At 46.2% G+C, this 19738-nt stretch overlaps 1 protein-coding gene across 3 annotated transcripts in view; it reads left to right on the plus strand.

Moving 5' to 3' along the window:
- Mcc (MCC regulator of Wnt signaling pathway) overlaps positions 1-19738 on the plus strand; it is a 378705-nt gene that overhangs the window by 327755 nt on the left and 31212 nt on the right. For all 3 annotated transcript variants that reach the window (XM_087896076.1, XM_087896075.1, XM_087896074.1), the window contains 6 exons: positions 3980-4126; positions 5162-5248; positions 6365-6513; positions 11634-11774; positions 15678-15781; positions 19552-19735. In XM_087896076.1, the coding sequence (XP_087752202.1) occupies positions 3980-4126; positions 5162-5248; positions 6365-6513; positions 11634-11774; positions 15678-15781; positions 19552-19735 (812 nt within the window). The remainder of the gene's footprint in view (positions 1-3979; positions 4127-5161; positions 5249-6364; positions 6514-11633; positions 11775-15677; positions 15782-19551; positions 19736-19738) is intronic.

Raw genomic sequence — 19738 nt, forward strand, 5'->3', positions numbered from 1 at the left:
TGTTTTACACTCAGCTTTATTTTTATTTGTCTATTTTTTGCTCGTGTGTATGTGTGATGTGTGTGTGTGCATGCATGTGTGTGTGTGTGTGAATGTGTGTGAGCACATGTGTGTATAGTGTGGAGGCCTGAGGTGGATGCCAGCAAACATCTTTGGTCACCCTTACTCAATCAAACCCAGAACTTGCCTGTATGAGTATCTATCTTGCCTGACAGCTTGCTCTGGGATCCACTTTCTGCACCTTGCAAAGCTGGACTCCCAGGCAGGCCACTGTTCTACTCTGAATCTAGTGGGTTATGGGCACCCAAACCCCTGTCCTCTTGCTTGAGTGACAAGTACTTTAACTACTGAAGCATCTACAGCCCTACTTTTAAAAATATTTTTTATTATTAGTCAATTTTTTGATGCATTAAACTTTGCAAAATGTATTTACGGTAATGTGGTGTTTCAATGCATATACATTGAGTAACCTGAAGTCAGGTTAGACATGTCTGCTCAGGGATTTTTAAAAAAAATTTTAATGAAAAATTAGAAATCCTTCCTCAAGCTTTTTGAAATGTAGGGAGCATAATCATTACCTGTGTGATGGTTTGAATGAGAACAACCCCCATAGACTCCTACCTTTGAATACTTGGCTCTCAGTGGATGGAACTATTTGAGAAGAATTAGGAGGTGTGGCCTTGCTGAAAGAGGCATGTCACGGGGACTGAGCTTTGAGGTTGGAAAGAAACTCTCACCATTCCCAGTCTCTCTTTCTGTGAGATGTGAAATCTCAGTTGCCTACTATCATGGACTCTGTCTGTCTGAAACTGTAAGCCCCAAATTAAATACTTTTGTTTTTATAAGTTGTATTAGTCATGGTGTCTCATCACATAAATAGAAAAGTGACTCAGACAATCACCTTCCATGTAGTACACACCAGAACTTCTTTTCCCTAACTACAACTGATCAAATGATCTTTATCACCCCCCACCCCATTAACCTCCAGGCTTTCTAACCTCCAGTAGAATGACAACTTTTATTCTACTCCCAACTTCTAAGAAGTCATTTTTTTCTTTTTTACAACTGAGTGTTGCTCAGTGTGAATACTTGGGTTATTCCCTATGGATGATATAACAATTTACCATCAACACAGTGGCTTAAAAAAAAGATTTAGTCAGGCATGGTAGCCTATGTCATTGATCCCAGTAACTGAGTTGGAGAAACAGGCTGATCTCTGTGAGTTTGAGGCTAGCCTGGTCTCATTACTTCCAGGCTAGGCAGAAATATACAATGAGACTGGGTCTCAGTAAAACAACCTACACCTCAAATTTATTAACATCCAGCTCTGGTGGTCAGAAGTCTAAAATGTGTTACTTTTACTGACATCCAAATGTCAGCAGGACTGTGAACTTCTGTAAGCTTGAGAGAAGAGTGAACCCCTAACTATACAGCAGAGGGAAGAGTGAACCACCTAACTATACAGCAGCCATGGGCATCTGCCCTCTGTAGCCTTGCCCCTCCCTCCAGCTTCCAGGCAAGCCACACAGCATTTTCAAGACTCTACCCGACAGTTGTTTCCTTTCTCCCATGGCCCAGATGACCCAGGACCACCTCTTCTCTCAACTTCTGTTTTAACGTATTTTCTAGGACTGTTTGTGTTTTTCAAAAGCAAACCACGGTGGCTCATGCCTGAATCCTTGCACTGGAGAAACTGAGGCAGGGCCATTGCTGTAAGATCCAAGGCTGGTTTGGCTGAAAGAATAAGATCCTGACTCAAAAAACTGAACCAAACAAGCAAACAAACCAAGATGAGTGGGCTGATTGGTGCTCTAGGAGCACGCCATTGATGATTTTCTGCTCAGTGTAGACTGGATGTAGGTTTTAGAGTGATGTTAACTCTGTTAATTATTCAGGACCTTACAGACTCCACTAGCGAAGCTGCCTGGGAACATGGTGCGATCATGGACCCTTCTGCTCTGCCGAGGGGGGCTGAGGAGCCTCCACACAGACACTGCCTTTGGTTTGTTAGGGTCTATTGTAAAGAATCTCCCATCAGGAATTCTGTTTGATTCTGGCAGGCATGTGTCTTTACGGTCTGTACCTTGTTTTGATGTGGCTCAGTCCGCAACATTTTGAGGCGGCCCAGTCTGTACCCTGTTTTCGCCCCTCTGTCTGTTGTATTGTGAGGACACTGCACATTTCCAGCAAGTCTGAGCTCCTGGAAGCCACAACAAAGCATTAGGCTCTTTTTAATCGGCTTCACTATTGAATACAATTTGCTCCAAGGGAATTTCCTTATTTTGGCTTATAATATGTTGATGAATTATTGAAATTTCAATTACTTTTGACTCCCAAGATAGCAGAGTAGATATAGCCCAGACATTCAATATGAAAGCTTTCTATGAGAAGCTCTTAGAGAGGGGGGCTGGGTCCCTACTCTCTGCCCTTGCCTGAAGGGCTGTGGCCAGCAACAAGCACGGGGGTTTGGCTCTGCTCTGTCTGTCTGTGAGACTATAATACTTTGTAGCCTTGGGTCAGCCACTCAAGGTATGCTTCCCTGACATTCAGCATTCACATCTGTGGGGAGCTCATTGGACATACAGATTCCTGGCTTCATGCAGCCCTGATAAATCTGAACTACTGGGATGGGGCTCTGCCACCTAGGTTTCTGACTAGCCCTGTAAGGGGGATCTGGTGTACCATAAAGGATGGAAAACCCTATTCTAAGTGTCCAAGAGTGTGACTTCTTGGTGACTGAGTTTGATGCTTCATTCGTAAGAACTTTCGGGTGCTGCAGTCACCCCAAAGTGTAATAAACCAGGCTTGGTAGTGCTCCTTTGTAATTCTAGCACTCAAGAGGAAAAGACAGGCAGATCAGAAGTTCAAGGTCCTCTTGGCTGCATAAGCAAGTTTGATAATAGTCCTTGAACTCTGATGATAAAGGTGTGCCCATGGTTATGAGAAAGGTAGCAAGTGTCCCGTTTACTGGGGTATTTCTCCCCTTAGTGGTCACAGAGCAGTAACCACAGATGAGTGAGATTTAGATATCCATTGTGGTATTAGTGTGCCATATTTTACTTATTTTTTATTTTATGTGCATGGCTGCTTTGCATGTGTGGCTGTACATCACATGCGTGATTGGTGCCTATGTAAGATAGAACAGGGTATCTGGTCCCCTGGGACTGTACTTATAGTTACGAGCCTTCAAGTGGGTGCTTCAAATTGAACCCTGGTCTTCTGGAAGAGCAGTCAGTGCTCCTACCCACTGAGATTTTATGCTTCTGCTACTTAGATGTTCCTTCCCACTGTACCAGGGATGCTCCTAGCCTTGGCTATCTGGTGGGAAGCTGCTGGTAGCTTCACTGCCACTCTATCCTTGCCTCACCATTCTCCCAAAGCCCCTGTCTCTAATAACTGTTTGTCTAATACTGCATATCTTCCAGACATGGTGCATGTAGTTCTATTTTCCAACCCCACACTACCCCAGACATGCCTCTGCTAAGCCCACCCCTGACATGCTTTCCTGGGGGGTCCAGTGGAGCCCAGCTCTCCTATCACATACATACCCCTCTATACTCTCTGGAGTAACTTCAGGTGGAAGCATCATCTTTCCAAGTTCCACTGTTTCAGAGCACTTGAGGATAATGTTTCCAGCGTTTGTGAGTATGTATTAAGACTCTTGTTCTCTATCCATATGTGGGCTCTGAGTTTCCTATGACTGGAGATCACGGTCCACATTTGCACCGCCCACCGCAGCATCAGGAGCTTCTCTGCTATCTGAGCAAATGCTCCTTAATGGTGCGCTTCCTCCTGGACTGGAGCATCCTTTGCTTGGTTCACATATTCTCCTTCCTGCGTGTGAGTAACAGATGATTGGCCAGCTCCCCTTAGTGATACAGTGGCTTCAGTGGACTTGACCAGCTGAGCATCACAGTTGGAAACTTTGCCCTTTAACCTGGGAAACCACCAACTTGGTCTAAAGGGGTTCTGGTTTCAGGTCCGAGAGCTCCAAACTCGACTGCAGAGTGTCCAGGCCACTGGACCTTCTAGCCCTGGTCGCCTCACTTCTGCCAATCGGCCGATCAACCCCAGCACCGGAGAGCTAAGCACCAGCAGTAGCAGCAATGACATCCCCATCGCCAAGGTGAGCTCCTGGGGATGCGGCTGGTGGGTGGAAGACTTCTTATCTGGAAACCCCAGATGTGGCTGAGCCCAGCTGTGGCTGAGCCCACCATTTTGCAGGCAGACCAGTCACTGTACATACCCTAGGGGCTTCCCCTGGGACTGAGTGTCAACTCTCCCAAGCCAAGCTGCAGGGCAAGATAACCCACTAATAGGTTTAAGTCACTCTCAGCAGCAACCTGTATAGCAACTCTCATTAATCAGCCTGCCGGGAAATGTCACAGCTGACAAGCCTTTGTGGAGAGTTTTGTCAAGTGCGACCCAGCAGTGGGTGGGTACTTGCTTTCAAGGAGCTAAGGTTCAGCCCTTAGGGGACCCTGAGCGATCAAGCAGTAATTTCCACCCTCAGAAGACTGATTGCCAGGCCAGAAAAAGAAATACATTACAGAGCTAAGTGTGGAATTGCATGCCTATAATTCCAGCCAGGAGGCAGAGGCAGGAGGATCACTGAGTTCTAGGCCGTCCAGAGTTACATAGTGAGACACTATCACAAGAAAAGAAATGAAATGAAATACTTAAAAAAAAAAAACCACTTGTTCTCTGTCACAGCATACAATGCTTTTGTACAGTCTTTTAAAAAGAACCCGTCACATGGTATAAATGGTAGATGTCTTCCTGCCTGGCAGCCCTGATAGTCTCCACAGTGAAGTGGTTTCTCATCCTTTGATTTAGTAAGTTAGGTCAAGCACACTAAGGAACACTTTGAATGTTTACAACTTAAATGCTCCTGGCATCTTGTGGCTGGAGTCTAGAGATGCTGCACAACAGCCTACAGTGGGTAGAACGGTCTCCCGGCGCCCAGGTTGTCCAGCCCCAAATGTGCTGAGGTTGAGAAGAAGCCCCATTTTAAGTTTATGGCTGCAAGGTTGAACCAATGAATTGTTTTGAAGTATTTTGCTGAATTACTGTAGTTGATATGGTAACAGTTGTGTAAGCATGGACCGAACTTATGTGGGGCAGTGATGTGGACTTTCCAATATTTTTATTTTCTTTTAAGATTGCTGAGAGAGTAAAGCTATCAAAGACAAGATCTGAATCGTCATCTGATCGGCCAGTCCTGGGGTCAGAAATCAGTAGCATTGGGGTGAGTGTCGGCAAGGGGTAAGGATAGAAAGAACCCAGTACAGCCACGTAGACCACGGCTCCTCGAGGATAGAAATACTGTTTTTCACTTCCAGTTTATCAGTTAATTATATAATAAATCGGGGCAAAGTGAAATGCGGTAAGTCTCTCAATGGTGAGTTGCTACTTCAGTTTTAAGGGAGATAATCTCTTCCTATCCCTGCCCGCCAACTCCCACACATGTGAAATCTTCCAAGAAAGAGATAACATACATTTAGTTCCTGATGATGCCAGTGAATGTCTTGGAGTATCTGCTTCATATCACCTTGCTCCACAGAGACTCAGGGAGTTGCAAGACTCCCAAAGAACTTTGTCTCTGCGCATACATCTGGAAGGGAACACACTGTCCATAGAGGGCGGATGCTGTCTTTGAAGTGTGGCCCAAAGTTAGCAGAGAATGGACAGGACCTGCCTGCCCACTATGCGCGTCTTCATGGGTAGAGCCTGTAACCTCCAGGGAGTAAGACTGATGGCCGGGGTGCTGACAAGGGAAGAGTTCCAGTTCTTTAAGGAATATGGTGAAGCTGGGAGAACTGGCTGTTTGATCTTAGGCCAAGAGGAGAGAACAGAAAACAAAACAAAACAAAACAAAAACCCAAACACTCACTTTCATTTCCTAATTTGAAGTTTTACATGGAGCAAATATCGCGTGCATTCAGATTCTATGTCAAAACCAAACTGTGAGGATAAAGGGAAGAGCCTCTCTTTCGGCCCATAGTCACCAGAGACTATGGTGTGTCAGGAGTCTAGGGTAAGAGAAGGAAGCCCAGGCTGTATCTAACTTGCAGGATTTTCAAGACTCTAAGAGAACTCATCTCCCCTTGCTTGTTGATCCCCAGCGTCACTTACTTAGGAGGTGCAGCTCTGAGCCTATTGTGTTTCCTATAATAAGTTCACACTTGTCTTTTAATACTCAAATTCCACCAGCTGAGACCCACAAGACTCAGAGGAGTAACCATCTCCTGGTGCCAAATTCTTAAAGATCCTTGCCTTTATGTTGTTGTATGTGTAAGTTGTGCCTGAGGACCAGTGTTTCTGACCTGGCATCTCTGCAGGCAACTATGTTCATCTTGCACAGGTTTCCAGCAGCGTGGCAGAACACCTGGCCCACTCTCTTCAGGACTGCTCCAACATCCAGGAAATTTTCCAAACACTCTACTCACACGGATCTGCCATCTCTGAAAGCAAGATTCGAGAGTTTGAGGTGGAAACAGAACGGCTGAATAGGTGAGCACAATCTGATATATTTCATTGGGGGTGGGGTGGCAGTCAGGGTCAACTTCATAACATTGGGACACATGTTCACACGGGGCCTCGCTTAGGAAGGTTCCACAGATACATAATGCCTGGCTCTGCTGTTACTATTCTTAATCTTTAATAATTTAGGAACAAGGGGCGCCACCTTCTCGTTTCACTCTGAACACAAGTTCTTAGTGAGCCCTGTGAGCAATCCATAGAGAATGTCCAGTAGGTCATAGATGGCTGCCAAGTATACAGGCCTGTGCTGCAGGGAGTCTCAGTGGGAAGTCCTGGAATGTTGAGTCAGGGTCTGGGGCTGCTTATGTTTGCCAGAAGGAGCAAAGGCAGTGTGCTGGAACCATTTTTGGCATTGGCTCCACATGTTGGTCTAATTCTTTGCTTTCTCTGAGCAATTCTCTGCTGATTTTCTTTATGCTCAAACATAAATAGGATGTCCCTACATCCTATCCTAACTGGATTTGGAGTTTACCATTTAATAGCTTCATAGATTCTTCCCGATTCTCTTGCTATAGACAGCTGTAGTATTCACCCCTGCCTCTTGGCAAAGACAAGCTTGAGTGTAATCTCAGAAATGAGGCAGCTACTTCAAAGGCTAAGAAGTACCATAGCCAAACCCGCGAACCTCCCTGACTCAGACTCTATGCCATGAGAGCAGAATGGCCTGTCTCCAGGAATGATGTGGCTGCCTTGACTTAACAATCTTTAGTGAGCACAGGAAGAGCTTGGAAGGCTCATGAGCTAATCAAGAAGGAATGTGGACATTAATTCCCATCTACCATTGCCGAATTCCCTTCCTCTTGTGTGTGGCAAAATGGAATAACTCAAACTAGCTTGTCACTCCTCCCTGATATGAAACTGTTTTAGTTCTGGAGAACAAAGGAAATGTGGTGATCTAGGTCATTTGAAAGATTATTTTCTTGAATTAATGTACACGTGTCTATGTCTGTGTGCATATGAACTTGTGAGTACAAGGGACCTGTGGAGGTCAGAGGTATCAGATCTTCCTGGGGAGCTAGAGTTACAGGTGCTAGGAGTCAAACTTGGATCCTCTGTTAGATCAGTATGTGCTTTTAACTGCTGAACCATCTCTCTAGCCCCATCAATTTTATATCTTGAAATTAAAAGATTTCTACATTAAATCCAAAGTCCTTTACAATGCCAATCCTGATGATCATCTAGAAACAAGGCAGAAGCACTTTTCTCTACTGGCCTGGAAGTGCTTAGGCCTGAATGAGATATGTCCTTTGTGATTGAATGAAGTCATATGCCTTCGGGGCCGATGCCCACAAGCCTTCAGGGGGCCCTGTGCCCACAACAGCCTTCACAAGCCTTCAGCCTTGGCTGAAGATCTCTTCTCTGGGATTTCAAAGGTCTGCTTTGTTCCTGAACTTGGGGGAGGCACCTTTCTTCTCAGTAATACACTCCCAGGAGAGAACAAAGAATTGGTACTATTTAGTCCTTGAAGCTCAGGTTATGCGTTCAGCAGCACAATGGGTGCTCACAGAAAACCTCTTAATGTTCAACTTGTGAGGATAAAGCTAGTCTCTTGCAAATGAAGAAAATGAAGGCTTTGAAGTTGAAAGTGAAGCGATGAAACCCAGAGCAGTTATTTAACAAAGGCAGCATTCCAGACCCTGCCCTTTGCCCTCGCCCGTTGTCCTGGCACCTGGAGCTTCCTAGAAATACTGTCCTAATGACTGGTATTTGATTGTCTCAACATTAAAGTCCTAATACTATTTTTTTTAAAATATAGCCTTTGATTCAGATTTCCTTGGAGTAGGGGAACATACTTACTCAAACCTGTGCTTACACATGTTACACATCCGTGTTAAGCACCTCCTGTGTACTAGGGTGTGTGACATGAAAAGCAAATCAAAACAGAGAAGGCCCCTAACCTCATGAGGCTTATATTCTGTTAGGAAATATAGATGCAACACAGCAGAAGAACCCCCCCCCCCAAAAAAAAGATGTCTCTGGGACCCCGAAAGAATCAACAGTTATTTCTCTGTTACTCTTGTCACTTTGGGTGCTGGAGGTTAAAGTCAGAATCTTGTACAAGTTTTCCAACCATTTTACCACTGAGCTATGCCCCTTACATGTGCACTGGTAAGGTGTCTTTAAAGATGTCTTGAGGTTTTAAGGACAAAAGAGCAACCATGCCAGGCTGGAAGAGTCATAACCTCTGGGCTGGACAAAGGAGATGTAAAGGAGGAACCCTACAAAGAGTGGGATTAATACAGACCAGGTGTGTGCAGGAAACAAGGGGGCACCAGACAGCGCCTGACATGGAGGCAGATTCGGATTCTATAGCAGATTTTACTCTTTAGCCTAAATATAGTTGGAAAGCGTTCTTTTTAACAGGAAGATCACAATGTGTTCTGCCTTCTGGAGCCTAGAGGTAAAGGATAGCAAGAGTAGGAACCGAGAGAGATGGCTAGGACGGGCCAGGAGGCACAGAACATAATGCGTTCAGAATATGAGAAGCCTCAGCCATCTTCTTCTGGCTAGAAGAAAGAGTCTCAGGAATGCTCCCGTGCTAGCTCGTGATAGTAGATGAATAGCAGTGGTGACTTCCAATATGGGGAAGGTGATGGAGAGAAGATTGAAGAAAAATAAGCAACCCCTTCAGTGTTAAACTGCAGGCAGTGTGTGCCCCCCCCCCAAAAAATGGGAATGCCAGGAGGCAGCTGATGTGTGGGACTGGTACTCAGAGGGAGGTGCGTGCTAGAAAAAATGGGACGCCATGGAAACAGAAATGCCTCCAGGAGTCACGGGTTGGCTAGAACCACCCCTAAGGGGAGCATTGGCAGAAGATGGGATCCCCAAGCCTCAGCCCCAAGGAAATACCAACCTCACAGCCTTTACTTTCAGAATCCCAGCAGGGTGTCCTGACCTGAGCAAGGAAGGCATTTCAGGCAGGGACAGTTTCCTCTCAGTCACAAGGAGGTCAGCATTGGAGTAAATGTCTTCTAATTAGCAGGGACCACGACACTTTCTAAATTGTAAATGAGAGAGTGGGGACCACTGAAAGAAGCCAAAGGAAGAAAACTAGAAGGGCTTGTGTTTCTGATACCTCCCCCACTATGGCACATAGAGTCTTCATTGCTCTCCCAGCAGAGATGTCCCCTATAGGCAACTCCATGCTGCCCTAAAATTTATGCTCAAGGCCAGTGGCTTCCACAACCCATCACACTCCTGCACTTTCGGAGGTAAACCCCAAGTCTCTTGAAGACTTGCTACTATGGAAGAGTGGGTTTTGTGGAAAATGAGTGACCTTACCCAGATGTCTTAGGACAGGAAATGGAGTCGCTGCAAGATTTACATTTGTTTTTCTGACTTTTTCTCAAACTCATTGCTTGATGTACACAGTTCTGACATAAACCTTAAAGTTCTTCCTGCTGATTGTACCCATCACTGGCATTGCTAGACATCACTCTAGAAGGCCCTTTGGTTGTGGTCATGGGCCCCAATAGACACTCTTTTCTTTCCCACCAGGCAGTTCCCAAATAATGCGTACAGACACAGGGCGAGGTGAAATGAGACTGTGTACCAGTCTAATTTGTCGTTGTTGTCGTCTTTTGATTTTTGAGTCAGAGTCTCTCTACATAGCCATGCTGTCCTGAAACTCATTACATAGAGCAGTTGGCCTTGAGCCCATAGAGATTCACCTACCTCTTGGGTACATGGATTAAAGATGGGCACCACCACCCTCAACCCTTAATTTTATTTTTGATCCACACTGAATTTAATGATGGTGAAAGACCCCCTGATTCGGGTGTCTTCCCCTCAGGGACCCTGACGCCCAAGAACCAAGACTAGTCTGCACTGGATGCAAAAGCAAGAGGTATTTTTTTATTGTTTACACGAGCGCCCGTGGACGCTGCAGCTTTAGGGTGGCTGAGCGTGCCGGGCTAAATTCGGGGCTGATTATATAGCAAGAAGCGGGCTTAGAGAAGCGGATGTATTCTCAGTGGTTATTTCAGATAAGGCGATGAGGTCAGGTCAGGGACAGGGTTGTCTATTCATCTTGAATACATGGGAATCAGTTAAGGCTCATTTCAGCACACTCTGGGCTTCCTGCTCCCTTTTGTCTTCCTGTCGGCCGAAGGCTGACCTCCAGGTATCTGACCACAGATATCTGACCTCAGAGTGATTATGCTGGCCTGGGAACAGTTTGACCTGGTTTGGACTATAGTCGCAACGGAAATTCCTCAAAGCAGGCAGGGGTAGCTGCAAGGGCAGATGGACGGCGAGGGCAGACCGGCGGGGGATCTTCTCAATGGTTTTGTTTTGCCATGTCACCTTTGCGTGTGTGTACTGTGTGTGGTGTGTATACAAGTTCATGCACATGTGTGTCTGTGGAGGAAAAGATAAACACCCAAGCATCTTTCTCAATCGCTCTTCCACCTTCTCTTCATGAGGCAGCGTCTCTTACGTGAACCTGGAGCGAGCTTGCCAGTTCGGTTAGGCTGTCTGGTGAGCAAACTCCATAGATCCCCGTCTTCACCTCCCCAGGGCTGGGGTTACAGACGACGCCACTTTGCCTGGCTTTTTAGTGGGTGCTGGGGAGTGAACTCAGCCCTTCATGCTTTCGCCACAAGCGTTTCACTTGACTGGGCTGTGTCTCCAGCCTCCCACATCACCCATGTGTTTTATATCCATATATATGCCTCTGTGTTTGTCTGTGTTATGTGTATGCATTTGTGTGTGCACTCACCTGTGCATGTGTGTAGAAGCCAGACGGTGTTCGGTGTCTTCCTTTATTCTTCTTCACCCGAGTTTTTGAGATGGGGACCTCTCAGCAAACCCCGAGTTCACCAATTGACTAGGCTGGCTGGCCAGCAATCTCTGGGAAGCTGCTTGACTTTGCTCCCCCCCATCCCGCCATCACTAGACTTATTGACACACACCGCCATGCCTGTGCAGGGTCTACACAGGCCCTCATGCTCGCATGGCAAGCACTGTATCTGCTGACCCTCCCCCTGCCATGTCTTCTTCACATGACTGTCTGGCCTCCTTGCCAGTGAAACGAGGAACATGTCCGATCACAGGCCTGCTGCGTGAAACCAATGTCTTTTTCTTTGTAGCCGCATTGAGCACCTCAAATCCCAAAATGATCTCCTCACCATAACCCTGGAGGAATGCAAAAGCAATGCCGAGAGGATGAGCATGTTGGTGGGAAAATATGAATCCAACGCCACAGCGCTGAGGCTGGCCTTGCAGTACAGGTAGGAAAGCCAGCGCGCGGAAGGAAGACATCCTGGGTGGTCTTTGGTTTAGTTTTTTAAACATATATTTGCTTATTAATTTATTTCTTGATTTACTGTGTGCATGCATGCGCGAGTAACATACATGCCACGGTGCATGGATAAAAGTCAGAAGAGGGCATGCGAATCTGTTCTCTCTTTCCACCATGTGGGTTCCGGGTTTCGAACCCGGGTCATCAGGCTTGGCTAAAGTGCTTTCATCTGCCGAGCCATCTTACTTTTCTGCAGCTACTTGGTCGTATACACATCTGTAGCAAACCTGAGCATAAAAGTATAAGTCATATTTTTTTAAAGTCATAAATAGAGGCTTGGACTTGCAAATATTAGTGTGGTTTATATTGAAAAGCAATTCGTGCCTCTCGACAACGAGGAGAACCGGATAATAAATATGTTAGTAGTGTTTGGTATGTCGCTACTAGCCATTGGACTAAAGATGAACTCATTTGAGTAATAGCACTCAAAATACCAGTGTTTGGGGGTCAGGGAGTTGGCTTTAGTGAGTAAAGGCACTTGCTACAAACCTACCTACCTGAGTTCCGGCCTTGGAACCCACATGGTAGAAGGTAAGAATCCGGGGGCATGGTGGCTGCCCTGGAGTGAGGCTGATATACCGACCCAGTGACACTCCTTTAGAGAAACTGATTTTCCCTTTACAGGGGGTATCAGTTGCTGATAGCTTTCTTGGTTAGGGGTGTGAAGCCCATGTCCACTTCTGCTTTCAGTGCTGAGAGTCTGCCTGGCTTTAACCTGTGAAGGTCTCACACATGCCTGGCCTAGTTTTTAAATACTCCTAATAGTCTACATTGGTTGTGGATGGCTGAATCCCCTGCAGATTGTATGCCTTTAACTTTGCTCATTTTTCTAAAAGACCTTTGAAGACATCAGGCATTAAGATAATTCAACAGTAAATAGCCTAATACAGGTAAGATCTTTAGTCTTTTGAATAATTTCCTTGGGATAAAGCTCCTGAAGCAGGAATTATAGTTCCCAGAAGACACGAGTATCCTCATAGCTCTTCAGGCATGCCACCCATTGGTTTCCTTTAAAAATAAGCCAGTTTGTTAAAGGCTTAGCAGGCACACACTTTTTATCTCAGCACTTAGTGGCAGAGGCAAGTCTCCATAGCAAATTCTAGGATAGCCAGAGCTACATAGTGAGACTCTGTCTCGAAGAAGAAGAAGAAAAGAAAGGAAGAAAAGTGAGTTTAAAAGCTTACAGTTAATTATTTATGAATAATAACACTTTTTCCTTTCTCGCTGGTTTTGATATTATTTGTTTGTTTGCTTGTTTTTTAGTTTATTGAAAATTACACATATTTATCTACTTGGTTGATAGGTTTTGCACCTTGGCACACGTGGGGAGGTCAGAGGACAGGGTGATGGGTTTTGCACCGTTACACACGTGGGGAGGTCAGAGGACAGTTTGTAGAAGCAGTTCCACTCCCTGGGTCCCAGATCAAAGGTTGTCAGGCTTGGTGGGAAGTGCCTTTCCTCCCTGATCAGTTTCCCTGGCTCAATGTATCATGTTTAAATCTCTCCCTTTTTAAGGCTGTGAAACTGTTTGCTGCTGTCTTCTAAAGTGTGTTAGTGTTACCTCATAAGCTGGTTGCCAAAGTCAGAGTAGACGATGGTATCTTATTCTTGGCACCTTTTACCTATGTTGTTTGTGTAAGACAATGTCACTATAGTCCTAAGAAGCTGTTGTCACTTCAAAAACAAAACCAGCCACCATAGTGAGACCAAAACAGGAGAGCGGTCATACTGGTTTTCAGGTTCCCAAGCAAACCACGAGCTCTCAACAGCCTTGAAAATGGATTCAACAGCCTTCAATATGGACCACCCTCCGCCTTTGGTCTTAGAGGGCGGCACACAAGCACATCCTAAAGGATGAACTAGCCTGGCGCCTTCCCCCGAGTGCCTTTGTAGGGCACTGCCAGCATTGCCAACTGGTGTGCTGACCCTCTTCTTTAACTCCTGGGGAAGGGCGAGGAACGTGAAAACAATCAAAACCAGATGGGGCCCCAGCTGAATGGCGATAAAGCAGTATTTCCCTTGTTCAGCTTAGAGAAACTTGTCAAGAAGCCTTGCTGTGGGCCTGTGTGTTCTGTCTGCCTCCTGTCCAGGCATAGGTCTGTGTGTATTGCGGCACAGCGGAAAGGGACCGCTCTGTGAGTGTGTGCGTGTGTGTGTGTGTGTATGTGTGAGACAGTATCTTGCCTCAGACTCACAATCCTCCTGCCTTGGGAGATAGGATTGTGCCCTGTCATGTCTAGCAAAGAGGCTGTTCACGTATACTCAGTGGATGACGGGCATGGAGAAGAATGACTGTCATGTCTAGCAAAGAGGCTGTTCACGTATACTCAGTGGATGACGGGCATGGAGAAGAATGACATTTCCTTCTCTTGAACATCTAAGCTCAGACTCTATATACAACCTAACCGCATTTCATGAGGCTTATGTAGAAGTCTGTATTTGCACTTTCTGGGGTGATATGGCCGTTTTCTGTTTGTGCTCAGTACCGTGGTAACTGGCAACCACATGATGACCGCACATGTAAAATATAGCCACTGAAAGGTTGTTAGGATCTTTCCCTTTGATTTAACTTAAAATAGCCACATATAGCTGTTGGTGGAGGCTGCTTATTCATTTCCCAGCCATCCAGACCCAAAACAACCACACATAAACTGTATTAATTAAAACACGGCTTGGTCAATCACTTAAGCATTTTTCTAGCTAGCACTCATAACTTAAATTAACCCATTTCTACTGTTTTATATTTTACCATGAGGCTCGTGGCATACTGGCAAGGTTCTGGCTACCAGCTAGTATCTTTCTTCTCTGGCAACTACGTGCTGTCTCCCTGACACTGCCTACTCTCTCTCCATCTCTGTTGAATTTTCTGCCTGGCTTTACTCTGTTAAGCTATTGACTGAAAGCAGCTTCCTTATTAACCAATGGCAATAAAACATATTCATAGCATACAAAGGGGAATCCCACATCATATAGCCATTGTCTACTGTACAGTACACATATAGGTAAAAATGATTATCTCCGTAAAGGGAGTTTTAATAACTACTGAGGGTTGTGTGACAGTTATGAGGGTCAGGCATCTGTAAGTGACTTAGCTAGCTGTGGCAAGCCTTTGGCCTCCTGGCCAGTTCCGAAGGTCATGTGACCATGAGGGCTACGATTTCTGAAAGTTTGCCTGGGTTGCTAGGACCTCCTTTCAAGCTGACTCGGTCTGTTCAAAGGCCTCAGTTACCCCTGGCTGCAGGCTAAAAGTATTAGTTCTACCCCACCTGACTATCTCCATAGGGAGGCCCAATACGGTGTGTGTGGGGGGGGTGACTGTCCATCAGAGAAAAATACCTGAGAGAGAAAGGGAAGTGGGACTGTTTGATCAAGATGGAAGTCATGGTGTTTTGAGAGCCTAGTGCTGGCTACGGCACACCATCATTTCCATAAGTTACAGAGACCAACCCTGCTGGAGTCCAGGAGCCAGAAGAAAAATATACATTCAGGGATGCAGGCTCAAGAGAGGTTACTGTGGAGACGAAGTACCATAGGTGTGTCATGTGTGTCTTTCAACTGGTCATCAAAAGGACAACCAACTTGACCCTCCCTTTTTTATTGCGTTTTATGATTTTTCTAGAACTTGCATTTTTTTCCGTTTTTATTTTTATTTTTTCTTAAAGGGGTTGACATAACAGCAAGCGCCTAGTGTATCCAGGGAGCACTTGTATGTGGACTGTTCCTCACTGTGTGGGTGGGGAGGCTGAGGCAGGCACCCTGCTGCAATGGCGCAGTGTGGAAGATGGTCACCTTTCCTTGCCAGAGCTGACGCCATGCTGTGCTTCTGTTGCAGTGAACAGTGCATAGAAGCCTATGAACTCCTACTGGCACTGGCTGAGAGCGAGCAGAGCCTCATCCTGGGGCAATTCCGGGCAGCTGGCGTGGGCTCCTCCCCTGGTAAGTGTCCTCCGAGTTCCCTCTGTACTACTTCCCATCTTGTCTGCATGGCTGCTGGCATTGTCTCCCAGGAACACGAAATCTGCTTGTCAAGTGTGTTTTCCATTTTCCCTCATGACTGAGTGGGTAAATTGTTTACGTTGAATGAAGCAAGAACTGGAGTGGAAACAGGATCACAGACAAGTTAAAACAAACAAGCTCTCTTAGGAAATGGATTCTCCTGAGCTGACGGTAGGAGCGGAGGGAGTGGGGATCACAGTGCTGTGAAAAGGACCGGCACATGCAGTAAGGAGAAAGGGCATGTAGGCTTCTTCACGGTGTCACTAAAGCTCAGCCAGTGACAGTGCAGGGCCTGCCCTGGTGTGAGGGGACCACACAGTACAATGCCAGAGAGGAAGGAAGCTTGCCCTGGACACAAACTCACCTATGCTTTGTAGGAGCACCCTTTTGGGAGACGTAATGACAAGACAATAAACTCAAATGAGCCAGTGTTCCCCAAATCTTCCAAGGTAGGCTCTAAGGGCAGGCCAGGTGTCCCCATGTATGGCCCCCAGGCTGTCAGGAAGTTACTCTGAGCTGGAAGCTAGAAGAGGGGAGAGGGAAATTGATGGACAGTTGTTAAGGCTGTGTGCTTCCTTTTGGCCTTCTCTCTCCAGGACACACTACCGTGGAGGCTACTCCCCAGACTCCTTCTGAGTGAACTCCCATCCCTGCCACCTCTCTAGCGCCACATTTATAAGGACAGTTGGGATTTTCCTCCCTTGGTTTTGATGCCCTCGGGGATCAGCATCAAACCTGAGGATGAGAAGAAGCTAAGCAGTACTGTCCTTTCTTATTCCCAGGCTTTCTAACAAGAGAGCATTTATCCTTGGGATTGGTGGCCACCCTTCATTCCTCCACTCCACCCTCTGGTCCCATCCCCACTGCCTGGCCCAGCCCAGAAGCAGAAACTCTGCCAACATTTCCATTAGAAACCTCATTTTTTTCAGGGTCTTTTAACTGAACCATAAAATTTTACTCCTCACATGAAACAGATCCTAAAATGATCTTGGCTTACTGTCAAGTTTTTTTTTTAAAAAAATATGTATTAAGAAAACCATCAATTAAAGGAGAAAAAAATCAACCATGTTCTAGTTTGTATCACAAGATGTCTTAACCTATTCCATGAGCAAAAAGCATCTTTATTTAGCCTACACAGGACAGTTACTTGGTAGGAGTTGAAAGGGCTTAAACAAATCAACATTTAGACCATTTGCAACAATGAAGCCTTCATGTCGCCCTCATCCCAGGCATCTCCTGTGTGCATCTAGAGGATGATACCATGCCTGCTTTAGAACAGAGTACAGAGAACAGTTCAACTGGTGAGGTGAATATAAAATTCCTAGTTGAGAAAAGAAACATGGCAAAAATGGTTGAAAATCAAGTTTGTGGGATCTATTCTCAGCATGGGAACCGCGCCATACTGAGGAGCGCCCTCCCTATTATTATCCACATTATTCTCCACAGTGCTAAGCGGTGCCTAATTTTCATAGCTGCTGACAGTGGCAGTTGGTCTGTCCCTCCGCCCGTCGTGCTGCATAAGCAAGAGCACGTTTGTGACATTTACTCGCGGTGTCAATTACTGTGGTTGCGTTGTTTGTTATTGATTGTACAGGCGCTCATTATGTTCATTCCAGAAGGTTTAGCCCAGTGTTTCTCAAACTGAACCTTGGGAAACCGAAGGGTTTGTCTCTGGGGCTCAGCAGCGGGCACGAAGGGTGAAGGAGCCGAATGTCGCTTCGCCCAACCACGTTTATGTTTCTAGTGTTCGCTATCCAGAGTTTCATGAGGAAAGCACAGATCTGTGTTGGAAGGATAGCAAGCCAGCGGTTTGTTTGGCGACCACAGTTTTTGTATTGTTCTGAAGCCTTTATTCTTTTTTTTTTTTAATGTTTTTTTAAAATATTTATTTATTTATTATGTATACAATATCCTTTCTGCATGTATGCCTGAAGGCCAGAAGAGGTCACTAGACCTTACTACAGATGGCTGTGAGCCACCATGTGGTTGCTGGGAATTGAACTCAGGACCTTTGGAAGAGCAGGCAATGCTCTTAACCACTGAGCCATCTCTCCAGCCCCCTGAAGCCTTTATTCTTTAGAGTAATGTCTTAGTCACTGTTCTGTTGCTGTGAGGAGATACCATAACCAAGGCAACTCTGAGGAAAGATAGCATTTGATTTGGGACTGTCTAAATCTCTGAAACTATAAAGTCATTGTCATCGTGGTGGGGAGCGTGGTGGCACACATGGCACTGCAGCAGTAGCTGAGAGATACATCCTGATATAAAAGAGACAGGTGTAGGGAGAGGGGAGGAAGGAGAGAAGGAAGAGAGACTGGAGACACTGGGCCTGGTTTGGATCTTTGAAGCCTCAAAGCCTACCCCCCCACACACACACACCAAGTAACAACAAGATCAAGCATCCAAGTTCTTTTAATCCTTTCAAGTAATGCCACTCCCATTTAAATGCATGCACCCATGTGTAGAAGGAACGGTGGGCCACCTCCTGCCGCCCACCCGGCTAGCTTTACACCCGAAATAATTACACGGAAACTGTATTCTTTTAAACACGGACTGGCTCATTAGTTCCCACTTCTTATTGGCTAGCTCTTACATGTTGATTCAACCCATTTCTAATAATCTGTATATCACCACGAGGTCGTGGCTTACTGGGAGAGATTCAGCATGTCTGAACCTGCCTCTCTCCTCCCCAGCTCGTCTCTGGTGTTGGAATTACAGATGTGCGCCACTAAACCCAGCTTTTACATGGTCACTGATTATTTAAAGTCAGGTCCTCATGACTGCATGGCAAGTTCTTGACTAAGGTCATCTTCTAAACCCCACGGAGCTTTTTAATGTCCCCATAGCTCGATCTTTTCCATCACAGTTTTAAAAGCCACACCGAGAATGTGACTACCTTGAGCAGGGACCAACTTCATTATCTTGGCTTTATGCTTCCTGTACTCCGGTGTCCTGGCCTAGCCCTGTCGCTCAGCTCCTGGAGCCGTCTGAGTCAGCCCCCTCGACCAGGCCAGGACGATAGTATTGATACAGAAAATGCTCCAATTTCAGCTTGAACCACTTGCCGTGTCCTTGTTGCCCTGCATGTAACTCTGACAGTGTTGTTGGTGGGTTTTTGTCACCAAAACAATGTGGCGTTTTGTCCCATTTGCTCCCCTGCACAGGACACTTGTGCCTGAGTAGGAAGAGACGCAGCAGCTTAGAAATGTGGGAAGTTAACTCAATGCTGATGTGGAGATCATACTGTGTAGCATAATTAAGGAGGCCCACAAGGGCCCAGAATAAAAGAAAGCAAGTATTTATTTATTTAGGGGAAAAAAACTCACAATAGGGGTAGAGGACTGTGGGTCTCTCTGGGCAATGGTAGCTGTGAACCGAATTCCGACCACCAGCCAAGAGGGAGCAAGGTGTGAGCAGGCTTCCTGTCTGTGCTTATAGTACCTCAGACCACGCCCTTGAGGACCGGTATCCAAGAGGCTATTATTGGCTGAATGAATTCCCACAACACCACTGTCCATGAGGACTATGGCACCCACTCAGAGGAAAACTTCTCACCCCTTCTCAGTTCCCTTACTCGCCCAGCCTGCAGGCCTCCTCAGTCCTCCCTACACTCCCATCCTCAGTAACTGAGAACCAATTACAGGAGCATAACCTGGGCCTTCCTGACTCCTTCCTGCATCGATTAATCCATTGGCTTCTCTGTGCTGTAGGAGACCAGTCAGGGGATGAGAATATCACGCAGATGCTCAAGCGGGCTCACGACTGCCGGAAGACCGCGGAGAATGCCGCCAAAGCCCTGCTGATGAAGCTGGATGGCAGCTGCGGGGGAGCCTTCGCTGTGGCTGGCTGCAGCGTCCAGCCCTGGGAGAGCCTGTCCTCCAACAGCCATACCAGGTA

This window comes from Myodes glareolus, chromosome 13, assembly GCF_982192425.1.
Source record: "Myodes glareolus chromosome 13, mMyoGla1.1, whole genome shotgun sequence".
Classification (NCBI taxonomy): Eukaryota; Metazoa; Chordata; class Mammalia; order Rodentia; family Cricetidae; genus Myodes; species Myodes glareolus.